The sequence below is a fragment of the Daucus carota genome, chromosome 6 (genome assembly GCF_001625215.2).
Source record: "Daucus carota subsp. sativus chromosome 6, DH1 v3.0, whole genome shotgun sequence".
NCBI lineage: Eukaryota > Viridiplantae > Streptophyta > Magnoliopsida > Apiales > Apiaceae > Daucus > Daucus carota.
Genome location: NC_030386.2, coordinates 32,854,804 through 32,874,698, shown reverse-complemented (window position 1 = coordinate 32,874,698; position 19,895 = coordinate 32,854,804). Strand labels below are relative to the sequence as shown.

General features: G+C 34.1%; 2 protein-coding genes across 2 annotated transcripts; one reads left to right on the top strand and one right to left on the bottom strand.

Annotated features, from left to right (window-relative positions):
• Nucleotides 1–14,195: 14,195 nt before the first annotated feature.
• On the top strand, nt 14,196–14,900 carry LOC108224664 (NDR1/HIN1-like protein 10). Its single transcript, XM_017399349.2, has one exon. It carries the CDS (start codon nt 14,196–14,198, stop codon nt 14,898–14,900), a length of 705 nt encoding a protein of 234 aa, XP_017254838.1.
• A 1,993-nt stretch (nt 14,901–16,893) lies between these two features.
• Nucleotides 16,894–17,804, bottom strand: LOC108226569 (uncharacterized). Its single transcript, XM_017401541.2, has one exon. The coding sequence runs from the start codon at nt 17,731–17,733 to the stop codon at nt 17,140–17,142; it is 594 nt and encodes a 197-aa protein (XP_017257030.1). The 5' UTR covers nt 17,734–17,804; the 3' UTR covers nt 16,894–17,139.
• Between the last annotated feature and the right edge of the window lie 2,091 nt (nt 17,805–19,895).

Sequence of the window (19,895 nt, the reverse complement as noted above, 5' to 3'; positions counted from 1 at the left end):
CATTACGTGTTTGTGCTATGGATTTCAAAGGCAACTGGGATAAAGTAGAAGAATGTAAACTACATGGACCAGAGTTATTACGGACGATAACGTCTACGATGACATCTTACGAGGCTATTACGAGTCAACATCGATCGATTATCGAGAACGTTGAAAAGAAGACATATATCAAACAATGATTTATTGAAGTAGAGTCGGAATCTGAGAAGACCTTGGCAATACCTCTCTTCAACTAAAGATTCTTTTGATTGTTTTCTCATCAGTGAGATATTATCATGATATCTTTTCTACAAAAGTTTTGATAAATGAGATCTTAATTTCTCAAATTCTAAGATGATAATGATATTGATTATTGGTGTGAGTTAGTATTGAATCGGTGTATGATAAAGGCGTGTTTATGAAGAGACAGTGGAATTCCTTGATATTATTTGATATCCCTTGATATTCTTTCATATTCTTTGATATCCCTTAATATTTGTTGATATTCTTTGACATTCTTTGATATTCGATGATATCTTTTCAATATTTCTTAATATATTCCTCGATAATCCTTAACATTCTTTGATGCTCCTTGAGATTTCTTGGATTCTTTCCATCTGACTGGGATGAACAACCCTATGTATAGGGGACACAAGGTATACCTGTCTGTGTGATAGGAGTTGGATGGGACGCCATCACTTGTGTGTGTTGTGATTACAAGAAGGTTAACAACCTTTAGTAGTGTCTAATATGGACACGCAACATTAAGTTCAATTGATCTTATTGATCTCCCAGTCACTTTTATATTCCAATGTGACCTATCTTGAAAACATCTTGTTCCTCCAAATTTTCCCAAAGATTGATTCTTGGGAAATGAATTTTGTAATTGTGAAAGTTTGATTTTCCTATTTCTTTGAAGTCAAAGGTATGCCAAGATTGATCAAAAGGCGGATGAGCATGTGATATTATGAAGCGTGTACAATGATCTTATAAATGATATGTTTTAGTTCTCATCGCGGATTCTGAGGACAGAATCCTTATAAGGGGGGTAGAATGTAATATCCCATATTATTAAATTTAGATTTGATTATTATAAATCTATTTGTCTAAATATTATTGCTGGCTTTAGTTGAAAAGTGAATTGATTATGTGAATAGTTTTATATGATTATACTTGTTATGTGGATTAATATGGATTTTACAGATTATGCGTCCTCCTTCTTTCTCTGATTCCGAGGACGGAATCCCTATAAGGAGGGTAGATTGTAATAACCCGGATTTTAAAAATATTTTTATTAATATTATAAATGATTTTCTTAAAAAGAAAGGAATAAGATTTAATATTTTATTCCAGTTTAATGAGTTTTCAAAGTTTTATATTTAAACCCCGGGTTATTGTGTTATTGATAAATGATTATATTTTTAAAACTGATTTTCATATATTGTTTCGAAAATTTTAGATGATTATTATGTGAATATATGTGTGATGTGAGTAAGTGGTATTGGTGGATTTGTTGGTTAATTAGTTATGGTTAATTATGAGTATTACATGATTAATATATGAATTTTTGTGAATTTTGTGTTATCTAGTTTATTGAGCTGAATGCTCGTATGTGTTCGTATTCGCGAGATTTCAATTTCTATATGTTCAGGAGAAAATATAGTTTATTTGGATATTTTCATATCGATTTATGGAATGTTAGATGATTTTATAATCGATTTACGGATTTAATTGTGTATATTTATATTAATATATTAATTATTTGACTTCCGTAAAACCGTCCACTCGTAACGGTGTACCAAATTTTCTTCCCGGAAGTTTCGAGAAAACTCACCTTTAGCTTAATTTGAATATTCCGGACATTTTTCGTGTTTTGACTTTTTCGATCCGGAGTACGGTTTTCCCTGGAGTCGGTCCGGCGGAGTTTTTCGGGTATTGTAATTGTCGATAATTATCCGTTTGTCTCGATAAACGTGAAACGGGATATTTTCTTCATCCTTATCATGTAATAATTGCAGTGGGACCCGCAGACCAATAATTGAGTTAAAAAGCCCCGTTTTGATGATTATCTTGAAAACTAGTACCGATTGGACCCCGCTTTATTAATATAAAGCTATTATATACGTATTTTCATGTCATAAACAATCCAAAGGGGTACCAATTATTCTTAAATATAAATAACTTCCTCCTGTGCCTAAAGTTCTCCGTAACTTCATTTCCACATTTCATTTCACGAAAACCGAGAGAAACCGAGCGGTGTTCTTCGTGTTCTTCGTAATCAAACGAAGATTTGAAGGTGTTATTGGAGTCAGAATCAAGCGTGTAAATAGTCAAAACGAAGATATCGAGGAGTAGAATCCATATCAATGATCATAAACAGCATGAGATTAACAGGTAAGGAGTAATTGAAGATTAAAAATTCGAGTTAATAGGAATTAAAAGAGGGCTTTTTGATTTTGATGTTATTTATGTGTTTTTATGGTTGTATGTTGTAGATAATTGAATTATAAGCATTTTGGTATATCATATGAGTGATTTGGACTTCAGTAACGTGTTTAATTGTGAGTTTGATTCTCGAAATGAAGAACTAGGGTTAGAAATTCGTTTGAATGTTCTAAATCGATTTTGGGGTTTTGTAATTGGGTGATTCTGGGTTTGATTGAGTGGTACTGTCGAGTTTTGTAGAGTGAGGGGATGCTATACATGTAATCAGATCATGTGTAGGTGGCCGGAATCGCTCGCCGGAGTTTATGGAACTCAACGGCGGCGAGTTCTTTTCGGAGCTTTTCCGGTTAATTGGTGCTTGGTTTGAAGAAAGTGACCATGGGTGTGAGATCCTGGCACCTAGGTCTAGTGAACTGCAATTTTTGGAGGCCATCTGGGTGGCTGGGGCACCGCCGGTAGGCGGCAGCGCCGTTCCGGCGAAACAGGGGGGAGGAGACGGCATAATTGCTGTTTAATCCCCCAAGTTTTGTCAAACTTGCATAGTTGTCCTACAGTTTGAAAACTTACGGTTTTCACACTAAACTTTTCAGTTTTGTAACTTTAAACCCTGGACAAAACTTTCAAAAGTTTACAAAATAAACCTTTTGATTTAATTTTCTAAAATTGTTTTATTTAATTATTTTAAATTCCAAAAATAGTTTTTAATTATTTTTTTATTCAAAAATAAATCTAAATTAGTTTGTTAATTAATTTTAATTAGTAATTAATTATTTTAATTGGTCAATTAATTTAAATATTAATTGATTAATTATTTTAATTAATTATTAATTGATTTTAATTGATTAATTAATTGGATTTAATTAATCCTTTTTGATTTAAAAATTCCGAAAAATAGTTTCGAGCTTTAAAATATTTTTCCAAATTATTTTCAAGGCTCGATAATTGTTTATGAATGATTTCAAGTGCAATTTCAAGTATTTGGGACTTGATTATTTATTCAAAAAAGTGATTCTTTTATCGATTTTAATTCCGAAAAATGTTTAAAAATTCTGGAAAATTCCCGAAAAATCATTTTTAACCCAAGAGTTGATTTGATATCAATTGGGATGGGAAACCTTATGAGAAATGCATTGTCAGCTCTCTGTCTGATGCATTATTATACCGAAAGGGAGTTAGAAAACGGTTTTGAACATATCTTTTGATCCGTAAGGCGGAATCGAGTGAAACGAAAGAGAGATGAAAGCTTATAAAGCCTATTTTAATGTGACATAATAATAGGATTGAGTCTAGAATGTGACTATGTGTTGTTTAAAATGTAGAATGTGATTATATGTGATCTAATTGTTATAAATTGATGGTTACGTGAAGGCTGTGCTTATTTATAATCTTATAAATGTGATAAATGATTCGTATGATTGATATTGGATAAGTATATATGGATTATAGCTATTGGATTTTGTTGGTTGATTAATGATTGAGATAGGATAATAGGTGGATAGTCTTATACATAGACGAGACGATGTCGGATTTTCGATAAGGATTTATATGATAAGTGATTGATAATATGTTAGGTGGTATATGACTTGACTATATGGTAGAGTCAAAGCATGATTACGTGTTAAGTGATATGTGATAAGTTTAAAGGGGTATATAAGTGGGTATCGATATACGTGATATGTATATGCGATATATTGTTTAGTGACTATAGTATTATCTTATTCTCGTAAAGGATTTGGACGAGACGTGTACGCTCGAAGACGTCAGAAAGTCGGAATGGTATTGCAAAGCGAATAAGGGATGATTGAGTAAGCGAAGCGAAGTGGCGAATAGAGTATAGCTAGAGATGGTCTAGAGATTACGAGATGCATAGATTGTGAAGGTGGAAAGATGAGATAGAGATGTGAGACTGGAGTCAGATTTAAGGCAAGTATCCTATACCCTTCTTTTGGATATCTTGCAATTATTCTGATCCATTCTTTTCGTATGTGTTGCAAATATTTGTTCCTCTCTTTTTCATATTTGAAAGTGTAAATATTTTATCCATCCTTTTCAAATCCTCAAAAAATTCAGATAATTCTAGTTTTACAAATTAATTCGAAGTTCAGATTGTCATTGAAGCATGTGTTGCTCAGTGATAGTTAGAGCTTTGAATGAATTGGGATCTTCTTGATTATTCAACCCTCCATTGTCATGCTGGTTTAGCAGGCTAAATTCAGTTGCTTAGCCGATAATGGAGGATACTGAATAGTTGAGGATTTCCTGAACTGTGATTATGAAATGATGGATCATGATTTATGAATAGATTATTATCAAAGTTTGAATTGGAATTATTCTGTTGTTGATGATATTTATGATGATGTTCTGTTAATTTACATTGGCTTCTTGAATTGAATTAGAGAATTGGATTATTGTTTTTATATAAACCTGTGGACCAGATTCGTGGTCATGTTAGGCCAATGAGTGCCTTGGATCCAGTGATAGAGCATGGCGGGGCCTGCTCGGGGTTAGTGCGGAACTGATCAGCTGCCTAACCTTTGTTTTAATTAAAATGTGATAGTCCAATTCGATAATTCTCTTGGAAAGATTGAATTACTCCAGTATTCCATTGATGCAAGGTATTGTGAATCAGTCTATACAATACCTTAATCTTATGAATTTATGTCGAATCTTTTACTAAAGTATCTTGAGCCTTTGAACTTCTATCATATTGATTCAGAATTGTTTTTGTTTGTTATTACTTGCTGAGCATTGTTGCTCACTCTTGCTATTCTCTTTTAACCATTTCAGAAAGGATTAAAGATGAATGGCTAGACTATGATTGCGAGTAAGGCTAATGCTAGGCGAGGAGACAGAGTTGAGGATCCAGTGATCGAGGAGTGTTCAGGAAAGTTGATGAGGTTGGTGCAAGCTGGAATAGTTGACAGTGATTCTTCTTATCGAAGATGATCTGATTTGGTAAGAGAAGTTGTGTAATATTAGTGGTGGATTCTAATTTCAATACTGTAACCTGGATGCGATCCTGTTGCTTTTAGGGGGTTTAAATGTTCTCTTTCGAATCATTTATTAAAGTTTAAATGTTCTCTTGAAATTCTCTTATTATGGCTTTCAAGTTTGAAATTCAGGTTTTGAAATCATTTGATTTATGTTCTCATTCAAATCTTTTATTAAATGTTTTCAAGTTTTAAATTCTTTTGGATTTTCATTATCTTTAAAAAAAAAAAATACAGGTTTCCAAAGTGTTTTAAAAATGGTTTGTGTGGTGACGTCAGAATCCAGACCCCCGGATTTCTGGACTGTCACAGGGAACAGTGGAGGAAGTGTCTCTAAATGCTTTGTCTGCAAAAATTGACAGGAAAACTATTAATTTGGAGGGATGTATGAGAGGAGAAAAGGTACATATGTTGGTAGATACTGGTAGCACCATGACTTTTATTAACAGTAAATTGTTGGAGAAAATGAATGTGGAGAAGATGAGTTGTGACACCATAACTGTCAAATTAGCAGATGGCAGAACAGTCAGAAGTAATTTTTATGTCCCCAGAATTAAATGGAAAATCCAGCAATATGAGTTTACATTTGATATGAGAATTATTGAGATTTCTGGATGGGATGTAATTTTGGGAGTGGACTGGATGGAGCAATACAGTCCAATTCTATTTGATTTTAAGAAGTTATACCTGAAGTTAAATGCAGATGATGAGAAGGGGGGACAGATGATGTTAAATGGAAGGGTGGAGGAAGCAAGCTTAGAATTGGTCAGGGGGAAAGAGTTGAAAGTGTTGAATAAAAAATTAGCACAACAAAAGCTAAAGGAAGGCCTCTGTAGCATTGACAAGGACAAGAGCTTGCCAGAAGACATAAAAAGCTTAATACAGAAGTATGAAAGAGTATTTGCAGTACCTACAAATCTGCCTCCATCCAGACCTGTGGACCATGCTATTCCTTTACAGCAAGGTTCAAATCCTTTCAAATTAAAGCCTTATCGATATCCACATTCTCAGAAGACTGAGATAGAAAATCAGGTGCAGCAAATGCTTGACAGTGGCATTATTAAGACAAGTAACAGTCCTTTTGCATCACCTGTAATTCTGGTAAAGAAAAAGGATGATACATGGCGTTTTTGTGTGGATTACAGGCATCTAAACAAGCTGACAATTAAAGATAAGTTTCCCATACCTAATATTGATGAATTATTAGATGAATTGTATGGTGCAACTTTGTTTACTAAGTTAGATCTTAGGTCTGGCTATCATCAGATATTAGTCAAACCTTCTGATACATACAAGACAGCATTTCAGACACATCATGGACACTTTGAGTTCATTAATGATGAATCAAGTTTTTAAACCATTTTTAAGGAAGTTTAACTAACGCACGAGCTACTTTTCAAGCACTGATGAATCAAGTTTTTAAACCATTTTTAAGGAAGTTTGTACTGGTTTTCTTTGATGACATATTAGTGTATAGTACTGATATGGAGAGCCATCTGCAGCAACTGGAAATAGTGCTTAAATTGTTGCAGGAAAATACACTGTATGCTAAGCAGTCCAAGTGTGTTTTTGCTACAAAATCAGTTGAATATTTGGGTCATATTATATCAAGCAGTGGAGTAAGTATGGATCCAGCCAAAATAGAGAGCATCATGTCTTGGCCTGTACCTGATTCAGTAAAAACTTTGAGAGCATTTTTGGGATTATCAGGGTACTATAGACGTTTTATTAAAGGATATGGAATAATGACTAGGCCATTGACTGATTTGCTGAGGAAGGAGAATTTCCATTGGGGAAAAGAGGAAACTACAGTGTTTGAAAGATTGAAAAAGGCACTGTGTGAGGCACCTGTGTTGGCCATGCCAAATTTTAAATTACCCTTTGTGGTGGAGACGTACGGATGCATGTGCTACTGGCATGGGAGCTGTATTTATGCAGCAGGGACAACCCATATCTTATTTGAGTAAAGCTTTTAATAAGAGAAACATGGGTTTTTCAGTTTATGAGAAGGAGTTGCTAGCATTAGTTTTAGCAGTGACAAAGTGGAGACATTACCTGGTGGGGCACCATTTTATCATAAAAATTGATCACCAATCTCTTAAGTACTTACTGGAGCAGCCTTTGCACACTTCATTACAGTACAAGTGGTTGTCCAAGTTGCTAGGTTTGGACTATGAAATACAGTACAAAAAAGGGGTTGAAAATGTGGCTGCAGACGCTTTGTCTAGAATGATCAGTCCAGCTGTGCATGAGAAAGAGGGTACTGTAGTTGGGGAGGTCAATGTAATCACAGAATTAAAGCCTGTTTGGTTGCAACAAGTTGTGGACAGCTACAGTGAAGATGAGGAATGTCAACAGATTATTTCCAGGATCTTATTGGAAACTGACAGCAGTGTGCAGTCTGAGTATCAATATGTTCAAGGTATTTTGAAGAAACAAGGAAAGATTTATCTAGGAAAGGGAGGTCATGTGAGGGAGCAAGTGATTAAATCACTACATAACTCTGCGTTGGGTGGCCATTCAGGGCAAACGGCTTGCTTACAGAGACTCAAACTAGTTTTTTTCTGGCCAAAAATGAAGAATGATGTAGTGGAATGGATACAACAGTGTGAGGTGTGTCAAAGATATAAAAGTGAGCATATAATGTCACCTGGACTCTTACAACCTCTGGAGATTCCCAATGTTCCTTGGCAACATATAGCCATGGATTTTGTGGAGAAACTTCCTTTATCAGATGGAGCTGATACAGTATTAGTGGTGATTGACCGTTTATCCAAATATGGTCATTTCATACCATTAAAACACCCTTTTAATGCAGAGGAAGTTGCAAATGTATTCCTGGATAACATATTCAAGTTGCATGGCCTGCCAGATACAATTGTGTGTGACAGAGACAAGGTTTTTACTAGTCGATTCTGGACTTCCATTCTGGAAAAGCTGGGAGTACAAATCAATTTTACTTCAGCATACCATCCTCAAAGTGATGGGCAAACAGAGAGATTGAATCAATGTTTGGAAGCTTACTTGAGATGTTTTTCAGGGGACAAGCCTAACAGCTGGAAGCATTGGTTGGCCATGGCGGAATATTGGTACAATACTTCGTTTCAGAGCAGTGCTGGAGTTACTCCACATGAGGTGTTATATGGAGTTAAACCAGTTCCATTAAATCTGGGACTTTTACATGATATGGTGATACCTGTGGCTCAAAACTTACTGGTACAAAGGGAACAAGTTTTAAGTCAGCTCAAGAACAGTTTGGTTAAAGCTCAGCATAGAATGAAATTCTATGCTGATGAAAGAAGGACAGAGAGAGTATTTGCCAAAGGAGACTGGGTTTTTCTCAAGCTACAGCCATATAGGCAGAAGTCTATAGCTACAAGAACAACTATGAAACTTGCTGCTAAGTTCTACGGGCCCTTTCAAGTGGAGGAAAAGATTGGGAGCGTAGCTTACAAACTTAAACTGCCTGCTCATTCAAAAATTCATCCTGTGTTCCATGTTTCATTGTTAAAGAAATATGTGGGGAATAATCCAATTACTGCAGGAGAAATTCCAGACTATGATCAAGATGAGGAAGTTAGTCTGTTTCCGGATAAAGTGTTGCAGAGAAGGCAAGTTTCCAGAAATGGAGAGAGCATTTTACAGTGGTTAATTCAGTGGAAGGATAAGGATAAATCTGAGGCTTCTTGGGAGGATTATAGTTTCATTTGCAATCAGTTCCCACAGTTCAGAGCTTAGGACAACAAGCTTGAGGACAAGCTTGGAATTAAGGAGGGGAATTTGTCACGAATGTGGGATGATTTTTAATAACAATTTGGAGGGAAATTCGGTTATAAAGAGAATGGCTGGTAGTTGGTAGGATTTAGCTTGTTATTGACTATCTCTGTATTCACTCTCTATCTCTTTCTCTCTGTAATCTCTCTGCAACTCGGTATCTCAGAGTTGTTGTACTGAAACTCTTGTAAACTTCATATTGTAATACGAATTAGACCTTTTTCATAGCTTCAATCCTAACACGTTCTTGCGCGTTGGCAACAGTGAGCAGACATTGGTGATGCCATTGTTTGGGCTGGACCCAAGCTTCCCATTGATGATAATAATTTTAACAATAAAACATATTGATTTCATGAATAAAATAAAAATATATATTAAAATGAAATTGAATAATAATTTTATTTGATAAAATTTTATTTTTATTGAGAAACATTGACGTATAAATAAAGGTCAATATATTGGATTGATCTAAGAATTTAAATTAATTTCTAACTTTTGTATAAATTATGATTTTTCTTTAAAATAGGAATTAAAAATTACTTTAAGCTTTTAGTTCAATTCAAAGTAATGACCTTCTAATAACTACAGCAGATAATTAAAATATACATTTTCATGTATATATACTCTCACATAATTCTCTCCATTTTCATTTAGTTTTAATCGTTGATCTTTTTTCAAATATGGATTCACTGTTTTTTTTATCGGTCAGCGACCAATTTCTTATATTTTTGTCAAGTAGTGTCAACGATAAGTAAATATAATAACACTTGTGCTATATTTTGACATGCTTTAGATTTTTGATCTTTTAATCTCAAATTTCTATATTAATGAGGTTTATAATGGAGTAAAAATCCCACACTCATGTCAATACAAATTACTAAAATAAAATTTAAATACAAATCAATGATACTAAAGAGAATGAGAAGGGATGAACCCGAGTTAAATCTAGATGGGATCAACTGAGTCTAAGTGAGCGTAGAAGGGTTGATGGAGATTGTGATGGGTCTGATGTATGAACAAGACCTTGTTTATGTCACCATTAGAGCTTGAGCAACAAGAAAATAAACTGTGTATATTGACTAATCGAAAAAGTAGTTACAATACTGTTCTGCTATCTATATTTATAGGACAAACACTACTACTAGAAAAAGTGGAATAGAAATCGCACTTCAGAAATCAGTTAGAATTGCCACTGATGTTAAAAATGCTTTTAACATCATTGTCACTTAAACTGATGTGTTAAAGTGCTTTAGACATCAGTTATTTATGCAACTGATGTGTAAGGTGCGTGTTTAAAAAAAAATCCACCATTCTCACCCCCATTTCCCCCCTTATCAAAAATCTCCCTCCCTTATAAAATTTCAACTTCCCTCCCTTAAACAAATTTCATCTCCCTCCAATATTCATAACATAAAACTTTAAACTAAAATCATTTAACCACAAATACATACATATAAAATATTTATATAATCAAAATCATTAAAATACAAAATCATATATATATATATATATATAATTTTAAAATATAAAAATAATTAAAATACACAAATTAAATCATATATATTATAAATTTAAAATATTAAAAATTATAATTATTCCCCTAAATTAAAATATTAAACTAATTAAAACTACTCCCCTCACATACACACACAAATTAAAATTACCCCAACACATTACAACCCAACACATCACAAATATAAATCAAAAAATATAACACAAAATAATTAAAACAAAACTTAAAAACATATATCTCTCCCTCCTCTTAAAACATTCATGCTTAGCTGTCACTATTCAGTTATTTCATAAGGCTTTGTTTGGCTGAAAGCTATTGTCAACTTATGCTGCATGTTTTGTGCACCTACAGCTGAGGCTGCTAACTGTAGCTTTATATGATGGAATCGGGGTGAGCAAAATTTGAGGTCTTGGGCTATATAAAAACTTGTCCAGTAATTGTCCGAAATTTTGGTGACCGAGAATATATTGAGTGGATCAGGATTGCATCACGAGCACGATAGAGTGCGGGATGTTATATAAAAGACGGATGATGTCAATATATTAATTTTTTTTAATGATTATATGTGAACAATTACACGTGTATATAATAATATGTAATAATAAATAATAATATTAAATAATAAACCAAATAAATACGTAATAATAATTATAAATTTCATATTAAAAGTTTCTAATAAAATATATGTATTCGTATGTATATTAAAGGGATAGTTTGATTATTAAAATGATTAAATTCTATAATGCACACAAATTTGTTTCTATTCTGAATTCGCCATCATTTTTTTATAAGCAGATATCTCATTAGTAATTAATCACTTTAACTAAAATGGGCATAGCCCTACATGCATACTTAACAGTGGTACTGAAGCTTTTGAGATTAGCTTAAAAACAAGATGAAATCACAGCTGAAACCCAATCGTAGACTCCAAAACCCTAATTATGCCTCTGTTGCCTCGTGTCAGTCAGTCAATGATAATAATGTTACCACCCGTCACTGACCCGTTGCTATGCTTGAAACCGCTGCATCCTCCATCATTAGCCAATATATTCCTGCTGCGCTTCGTATTCTACTTCATCAACCAGCATAAAACCCTCCAACAGATTCCAATCCCATGTGCAGAGATCTAATTTCGCTAACTCTCTCAAAGCACCGGGTTTACCTAGGTGACTGCATGCCCCATCCTCTGCTAGAAATCTTGCGAACCTGTTTTGAATTGCACTGAATTCGCCATCATTTAACTCTTATGGATCACCATCCAATACTACAGATAGAACTGACCATATGGACGATTCGACCCAATCATCGAAAGACTCGGTCAAGTATTGAATTATTTCATTTATATCAGATGCGGTTGTGTGGTTTGTGTATATTTTATAAATTTTCATTTCTGTTATATATTTATATAATGTGACAAGTTAGTTTTTAATATTATACTTATTTATTAACAAAATAGAAAGAAATTAAAAATGAATTAAAAAGGCACAGTAAAAGAATTTGAAATGAATTAAATATAAAATGAAACAGAAAGAATTTAAATTTAAACAAAAAATTGAAACAAAAAGATTTCAATGTAACCGGTGGAAGGAGTGTTTAAACTATTGGACCTCGTGTTTCCCTTCTTCTAGAGTACGATCAGCATATGTCAATGCTCCTGCTCCTTAAAAAAATAAAATTCTCCGGGACTAGGTATTCATCGATTCCCAAATTAATATTCATTTCGGAATTTTGTACATATATATTAGAGTTAAAAAATCATAATTCTGCTACCTATTTTCGATTTTTTTATAAACAATTTTTTTAGAAAAATATCAAAAAATATTTAAAGAGGTACAAAATTTAAAAATGACAACGGAGGAGAACAACATTTACTAGTATTATTCTGATAAAAACAATGTTAGTTAGATTGTTTTCTAACTAATCAGCTATGGGTAAGAATTAAGATCACGTATCTTAATTCTCCATTCTTCACCTTCATCCTCCAAATCATTTTCGCTCTCCCATCTTCTCCACTATTTACCAGTTTTTTGTTTTTCAATAAAATCGAGTGTTGCTTAAACCTCGAAGATTCCAATCGAGTTTTATTCTCGGATCTGTTTCGGATTTGAGTTTGGGCTTGATTGTTTTCTGAATAAATCAGATCTTTTGAAATCAAAGGTCCGACTGTGTTTTCCCGTCTCGCCTTTTGGCGTGTGTTGGTTTAGTACCCCATTCTTGGGTGATTCTGCGTCGTTATGTCTTTTTGTGTTATCAATGAGAATGATTGTGATGGAGTTTTGGGAGATCTGGTTTATCGCATCATTATTACTTTCGGCATGTCTATAGCTGGCTCCCGGCATGTAGATAGCTGGGGTATGCTTGGAACGGTGGCGATCGCATGTGCTCACCTTTCACAAATTATAGTTGTTCATTATTCGAGGACCCTTGTTCCTCATTGCTTAGTTTTTATAACTGAGTCGACTGAACACCGCAACAGCCATGGAACTATTGTGAAGGTCAATTGTGAAGCTACCATTTTCGGGATTGATGTAGGCTGGATTACTCGAGAAGCCTTTGTATTCATTTTCAATTTCAAGAATCCTTGGATTCAGTTTGTTAAGCAGTCTGGAAACAATGCGGCTATTTGTTTGGCTCGTTTAATTGTTTATCAACCTGATTGCATTGTTAGTTGGGGATTTGTCCCGACTAGACTTGTTTTAATTTAATGAAATGAATTTGCATTTTGTCAAAAAAAAAAAAAAAAAAAGATCACGTATCTATGCTCTCTCCTATTGGGTCGGGTTGGGAAAAAGTCGGTCAACGTACCCACTGTCTTAGTTATACTATTCTAGTTTTTAGGTGTAAAGTGTGTAGGAGTATTAATTTTAAACGATTTACTTTTCTAAATTAAAATTTCTTAGATACTTATATGAATTTTTTTCCCCCAAGTTATATGTCCCGGTTCACATGAGTCAAAAATTTTAACAAATAAATTTGGAAAAATAATAAAAACGAGAATAATATATTACAAGAAGATTAAATGTGAATAGACCAGCAACGACGTGAACTTGGAAACAGGTATCAATTGTCGTAACGTAACGAAGTCAATTAAAATATCACAACATTGGATTGGAAGCTCCTAATCTCTATCTACGTGTCTTGATGAAGATAATGACGGCATAACATAGCGAAGCGAAACAGTCAACTGCGTTAAATATCGGAAGTTACCAGGTACGTACTGGTCCTTCTAAACTTCCTTTTCTTCAAGCAACCGCGTCCAATTTTAACACTTCGTAAAATACGCACACTAGCTACCTGTTCCGCGAAAACACGTCCTTCCCCATTGCCGTGTCCTCATTTGGCTCTCGCCTCTCTATATATAGAATCACAAACCACATTTCACAATTCATCACATCATCCATTACAAGTCCACAACAAATTAAACCTACATATATACATCTACGATCTTTTTTCCGTCGTAAAAAACTCAGTTTGTTGTAGTGAACCTCGGAATTATGAGAGAAGCGCCACAGCCGCAACTGAACGGAGCCTACTACGGCCCTTCAATCCCACCACCAACCAAATCGTCGTACCGCCCCGGCCGCCGAGGCGGAGGCGGTGGATTACTAGGCTGCCTTTGCAGCTGCGTCTTCAACTTAATATTCCAAATAATATGCACCATCTTGGTTATTCTTGGTGTCATAGTTCTCATATTTTGGCTCATTTACCGTCCTCAGCCACTCAAGTTCCGTGTCACCGACGCTACTCTCACACAGTTCGATTATTCGACAGATAACAAAACCCTGTTCTACAATCTCGCCGTGAACATGACCGTGAGAAATCCGAACAAGCGTCTCGGAGTTTATTACGACAAGATCGAAGCCCGGGCTCTATACGAAGGCGAGAGAATTGCTTCTTACGATATACCAAAGTTTTATCAAGGTCACAAATCCACCGAAGACATGTTCGCTTTATTCCAGGGCCAGAACATCGTGGAGCTTAAAGGCAGAGATTTGGATCGATTTAACTCGGAAAAAACATCAGGGACTTATAGCATTGACGTGAAGCTTTACATGAAGATTAGGTTCAAGGTGAGGGATGGGATCAAGCCAAAGTTCAAGCCCCGAATCGAGTGTGAGTTGAGGCTGCCGTTGGATTCCAATGGTAAATCTACTGGCTCTTTCGAGACCAAGAAGTGCGATTTTGATTGGAGGCGTTAATTATATTTTATGTTAATGCTGGAGGATCGTGCTATTTGTTTATTTACGTTGAGCAGCTGCTTGTTGATGATTGTTTTGTCATAGGCGATCATTCGTTCTTTCTTTCTGTTATTGTATTTATATTATTTTACTAGCGCATTGTATACATTTTATACCTGCCCTGCTTTGTCATGGCTGATTTATTCCATTATTCTAGATACATTCGTTTGACATTTCTGCAGGGCTGTTTGTGAGTCGTCGCATTCCATTTTCTCGGTTGTAAATAAATAAACATTACATATATGTAGCTGTTCTATTTAAAAAATATATTTTGGTGTATTTGCACACTCGGCATTATCTTCTTAAACATAGTGGGACTAGCACTCAGACAACTGAAGATTGCTACTATTTGTTAAACAGCCTCTGGATACTTTTTTGTGATCTAAAGACTGGTTGAGTGGTGGTTCCATGCAGCCTACAGGCTACATATATTTATCTTCATTATGTAACTCTGATTCTTTTGGGGTTATAGGTTATGGACTAATGGTTGGTTCTGAATTCCAGAACTGAACACGAAAGTTTCTTCTCGTTGGCGAATAATAATTTTTCTTATTATGGACGTATATTTTGCTTTTGGGTTTCTTTTATAAATAACCAAGTTTAGATAAATTTTTGAAAAAATGCTGTCATTTTTTATATCTTACATGTCGTAAACTCGAACCATACAAATTTATACCGGGTCCGGGCGTATCCCGGGTTGATAGATGATGGTTAAAGTAGTGGGACTAAAGTTTGGGCCTGAGGATGGACCAGTCTCACTATGTAGAGCTGCCCAAAATATCTGCCTTAGTAGAGACGGGACACGCACGGCCAGAGAAACGGGCTTGACTTCTTAACCAGTGGTTTGAAACTCGATTAGAGTGAAATTGGATCCATTTTTTTTGTAAAATTAATCAACAAACCACTAAGATCTTAATTATTCTAGACTTTTATCACCGTTATCACCTGAATTCCTGTATGTTTTGAGTCATTTACAGAATTTTGGCGTTGAATATATTTTGCGCTTTGAGACACCAAAGTTGTGAGATGGTACTGAGACGTGAAGTGAGGCTGCACTGTGTCACCCTACGTCAATTTAGTCCATTTAGGATGTTAAAAGTTTTCGAGACCTGGTTCTAAAAATCATTTGATTAACATATCCGATTAATGCCCCGGCTAATCACTCTAGATCGTTTGAAGGTATTCTACCGATTCTGCTTCACACAACATCCCGCTTGGATGTGTCAAACCATTTTTCTTTCCTCAATCATAAATAAAATATTGCTCTTCTCTGTATTTTGTAGTCATTTTAATTTTCAGCACAATGCAAAACAACTAAAATAAGATTAATTTTCTACTTCTTACTTTTTAAATTTTTTAGATAAATATATAAATCATAAACTTTAGTTCAGGGAAACCTTTTTTTAAAAAAATAAAGCACGAAAGTATTTTTTTAAAACATCTCAAATTAAGTATAAATCAAAATAATAATTTAAACGGAATGGAGTAGTATTTCTTTTATACATTCATATCGATATCGATGAAATTGACATCTGAAAATGTTAACTATTAATGTATCTTTCTAAAAATGTCAAAAATAATTATATATGCATATTTTTTTATGACACGTAAAAGGTGGTTCCTTGGAAAATTTTACTGTAATATGTTAATGCTACTTTAGCTCACTAGACCTATTGATAATGATGAATATAATTACTTATAATTATTTGTCTTAATCAGGCTGAAAATGTATACGTAGGACGTAGGTTATATGCACCTTATCCTGTTACTTTTAATCATCATTCACTAGCAGGCCTTGGTGCATAAATAAACAAATACTCACAAAATTGACTAACATATACTATGCGTAAATTAATTTAGTTTTTATTGTCACTTTTCTTAATTTTTCTGCAAAACACAAATATATATCAGCTGTGTACAATGTCACGAAATTGCAGTGCAATTTTGCAAATCGGAACAGAAGAAACTTCAATGCAATATTAAAGTCCGATAAGAAGGTAAAACGTCAAATCTTGGTTCGCATGCGAAATTAAATACACTGTACGTACTACCACGGATTTCATTAATGTAGTCCACGCTACAAATCACTATACGATACTAGTACTTTTAACTTTCTTCACCGCCGGTAAAAACCACCATCTTCCGGCAGGAAAAAAACACATTAGTCAACCTACCTTGACAGATGACTTCTACAGTTCTACTACAACGTCGTTTCATCACCACTAGCTCCTGTTATAACATGATGCACCGGAGAAGCAGCCGGAGTAAAATACATAGGCGAATCACAGGGCGTTGAAAACGGAGTCTCTTCAATCCCTTCTTCAATCGCCACCACAAACTCCGGCGAAGCTCCGGCGTCTCCAAAGCTCTGGCTCAAATTTCTAGACTTTGTCGTAGACTTTTCCGACTCCAAATCTTCTTTGTCCTCCTCTTTTATCGTAAACAAAACCCTAGACGGTCCGTACATTTCTCTCAACTTGTACAAATCGATAATCTCCACGTCATCATCTTCTCCCGACCCATCTGATCTCCGGGGCGGAGCTGATCCGTCCGGCTCGACCCGGGACTGAGTTCTCAAACATAAGAAGTAGAGAAGGTCCTTTTTGGATGAAATATTAGAAGTTAATAATAAATCAGGCGATTGTTCAACGTTGAAGGTTTGTGGTGGATCGCGGTGGCGGCGGAAAAGGATGCGGCGGCGCCAGAGAACGTAGAGGAGTTCGGAAAAGAGGGCAACGAGAGAGCAGATGAAAATAACGGTGAGAGCTTTGCCGAGATTGCTTACCCCACTCATTTCTCTGGCTAGTGAAGAGTCGTCTTAACTAGGGTGTGTGTATGTTAATAAATCAAATGTGACTATATGGTATTGAATATTGATGGTCTTTGCGGATATAATTGGATATTAAAAATTTGTCTATTTTTTAAGATACAGGCTCCGTTCACACTAATAGTTTATTTGAATGACAAATTAAAATTTATTATAATCATTATGAGGAAAGTTCCCGCTGTTTCATCGGAGACCTCGGAGACCACGTATGTTCTGCAATCAAAACACTATAAAATACATTATTTTGTAAAATATGTTCTACAAATATCATATATTCATTAAAATTGTTAAAGATCATCTTTATTTAATAAGTAGATAATGTATGTTCTGCAAGTTGAACAAATGTTCTGCAAACTAAACATATTTCATTGAACAAAACATTTTTGTAATGTTCCACATGTAAATCTTATATGATATTCAAGATTTTAAATGAAATAATGATTTCGTAGAACATGATTTGTAAAATTATACGTTTTGCAATGTTTTTATGAAATATTTTACTTGCAGAACATATGCGGTCTTCAGGTCTCCAGAAAAAATGTGGTCTCCATTGAACTTAACTCTAATTATTATATTACAAAATAATTTAAATTAATTTAATAATATATTATAATAATTAATTTTAATTATATTATATATGTAATTTATGTATCAAATTATAAACTTGATTATAAACAGGGTCTCACAAGACAATTATTTAGAAGGAGATTAACTTTGAGTAATTATTGTATATACTTAAATAGATAATAAGCTCATGTGAATTTTTTATTCTTAAATTATATAAGTATATATGGTACTAACATTAAGAATTTTCTTTTTAATTCAATATTTGGAATTATGAAATATTGGTACTTATTGCACTATCTAATTGCTTAGAATCTTCATAACTTAAAGTAGCGGAAAAAAAACATCATTGACTTCGGTATCAATTACTATATAATGTGTCTTATGACTCTTATTACTTACATATATGCAATATAGCTATGTGGTTGAGTGGGTTAATAAGAAAACGATGTATTCACGCATTCTGCCTTTCCATCGAGCCAAAGTTTGCTGGCATGTGAATTTTCGGGTTTAGCTGACAATTACATGGAACTGTTGACAGGTATACATGTCGTATGCTAAAACCTAATCATATGCCTTTTTTCTTACAAAAATATCTCCATCCTTAAAAATCTGTCAGATACAAACTTTTAGAACAGGAAAAGAAACATAAAATCCCAATAGAGTAAATTAATGGAAAAACCTTTTTATCATGTCTTCCAATTAATCACTCTTTTCTGGACGAAAATTGAAATATATATGGATAAAGTAATCACAGCGGTAATCACCAAAATTGTTAGCTCCAACTTAAAAAATTATTTACCATATGTTTGAAGTTTGATAGAAGAATATTCAAAAACTATTTTATTTGTGGTTTAGATGCATAATTGGTTTCTTAAGTGTGAAATGTTTCATGGTTTAGGTCTTAGGAAAGAAATTGCAAATGTTTTATCAGCCATGGACAAAATTCAAAAATCTAGAGGGCTTCTATACACGGTAGGCCTTATTAATATACAAAAAGCTAGTAGAGTAGTTGGCCCACTTCACAAATGAATAACAAATTAACATCATTCAAATTTGCTCTTTGGTCTTTGCATCACGGGCCCAACAAAATCGAAAAGCCCAACAAGATGTTGCCTGTGTATGATTGTAGTTCATCGGGTAGTTCTGCCACAAACTCGACTCAAATGCATTATATACAGAGCTTGATTCCATATACGTTCTCGCAATATGCTATGTGGTCTAATACCGAATCTCACCTTCAACTTAGAGCCTTAAACCGTCTCCACATGATTGATTAAATTAGATTTATAAAAAAATATATTCAATTAGATTGAATTTTGACAAAGTTAATAATATATATTACAAATAAAAATGATAGAGATTACAAGAAAAACCCAATTTTAATAATACATTTTCCTAATATGTAAATATGTGAGCTATATTTGTGAATCTTCACAAATCACTAACAAATATGTAAGAAGATTTCATGTAATTTATTATCATACTTAAGTGATGATGTATAATCTATTTATAAAAATTTAAAATATGAATGACATATTATCTTTGGAATATAGCTAGCACAG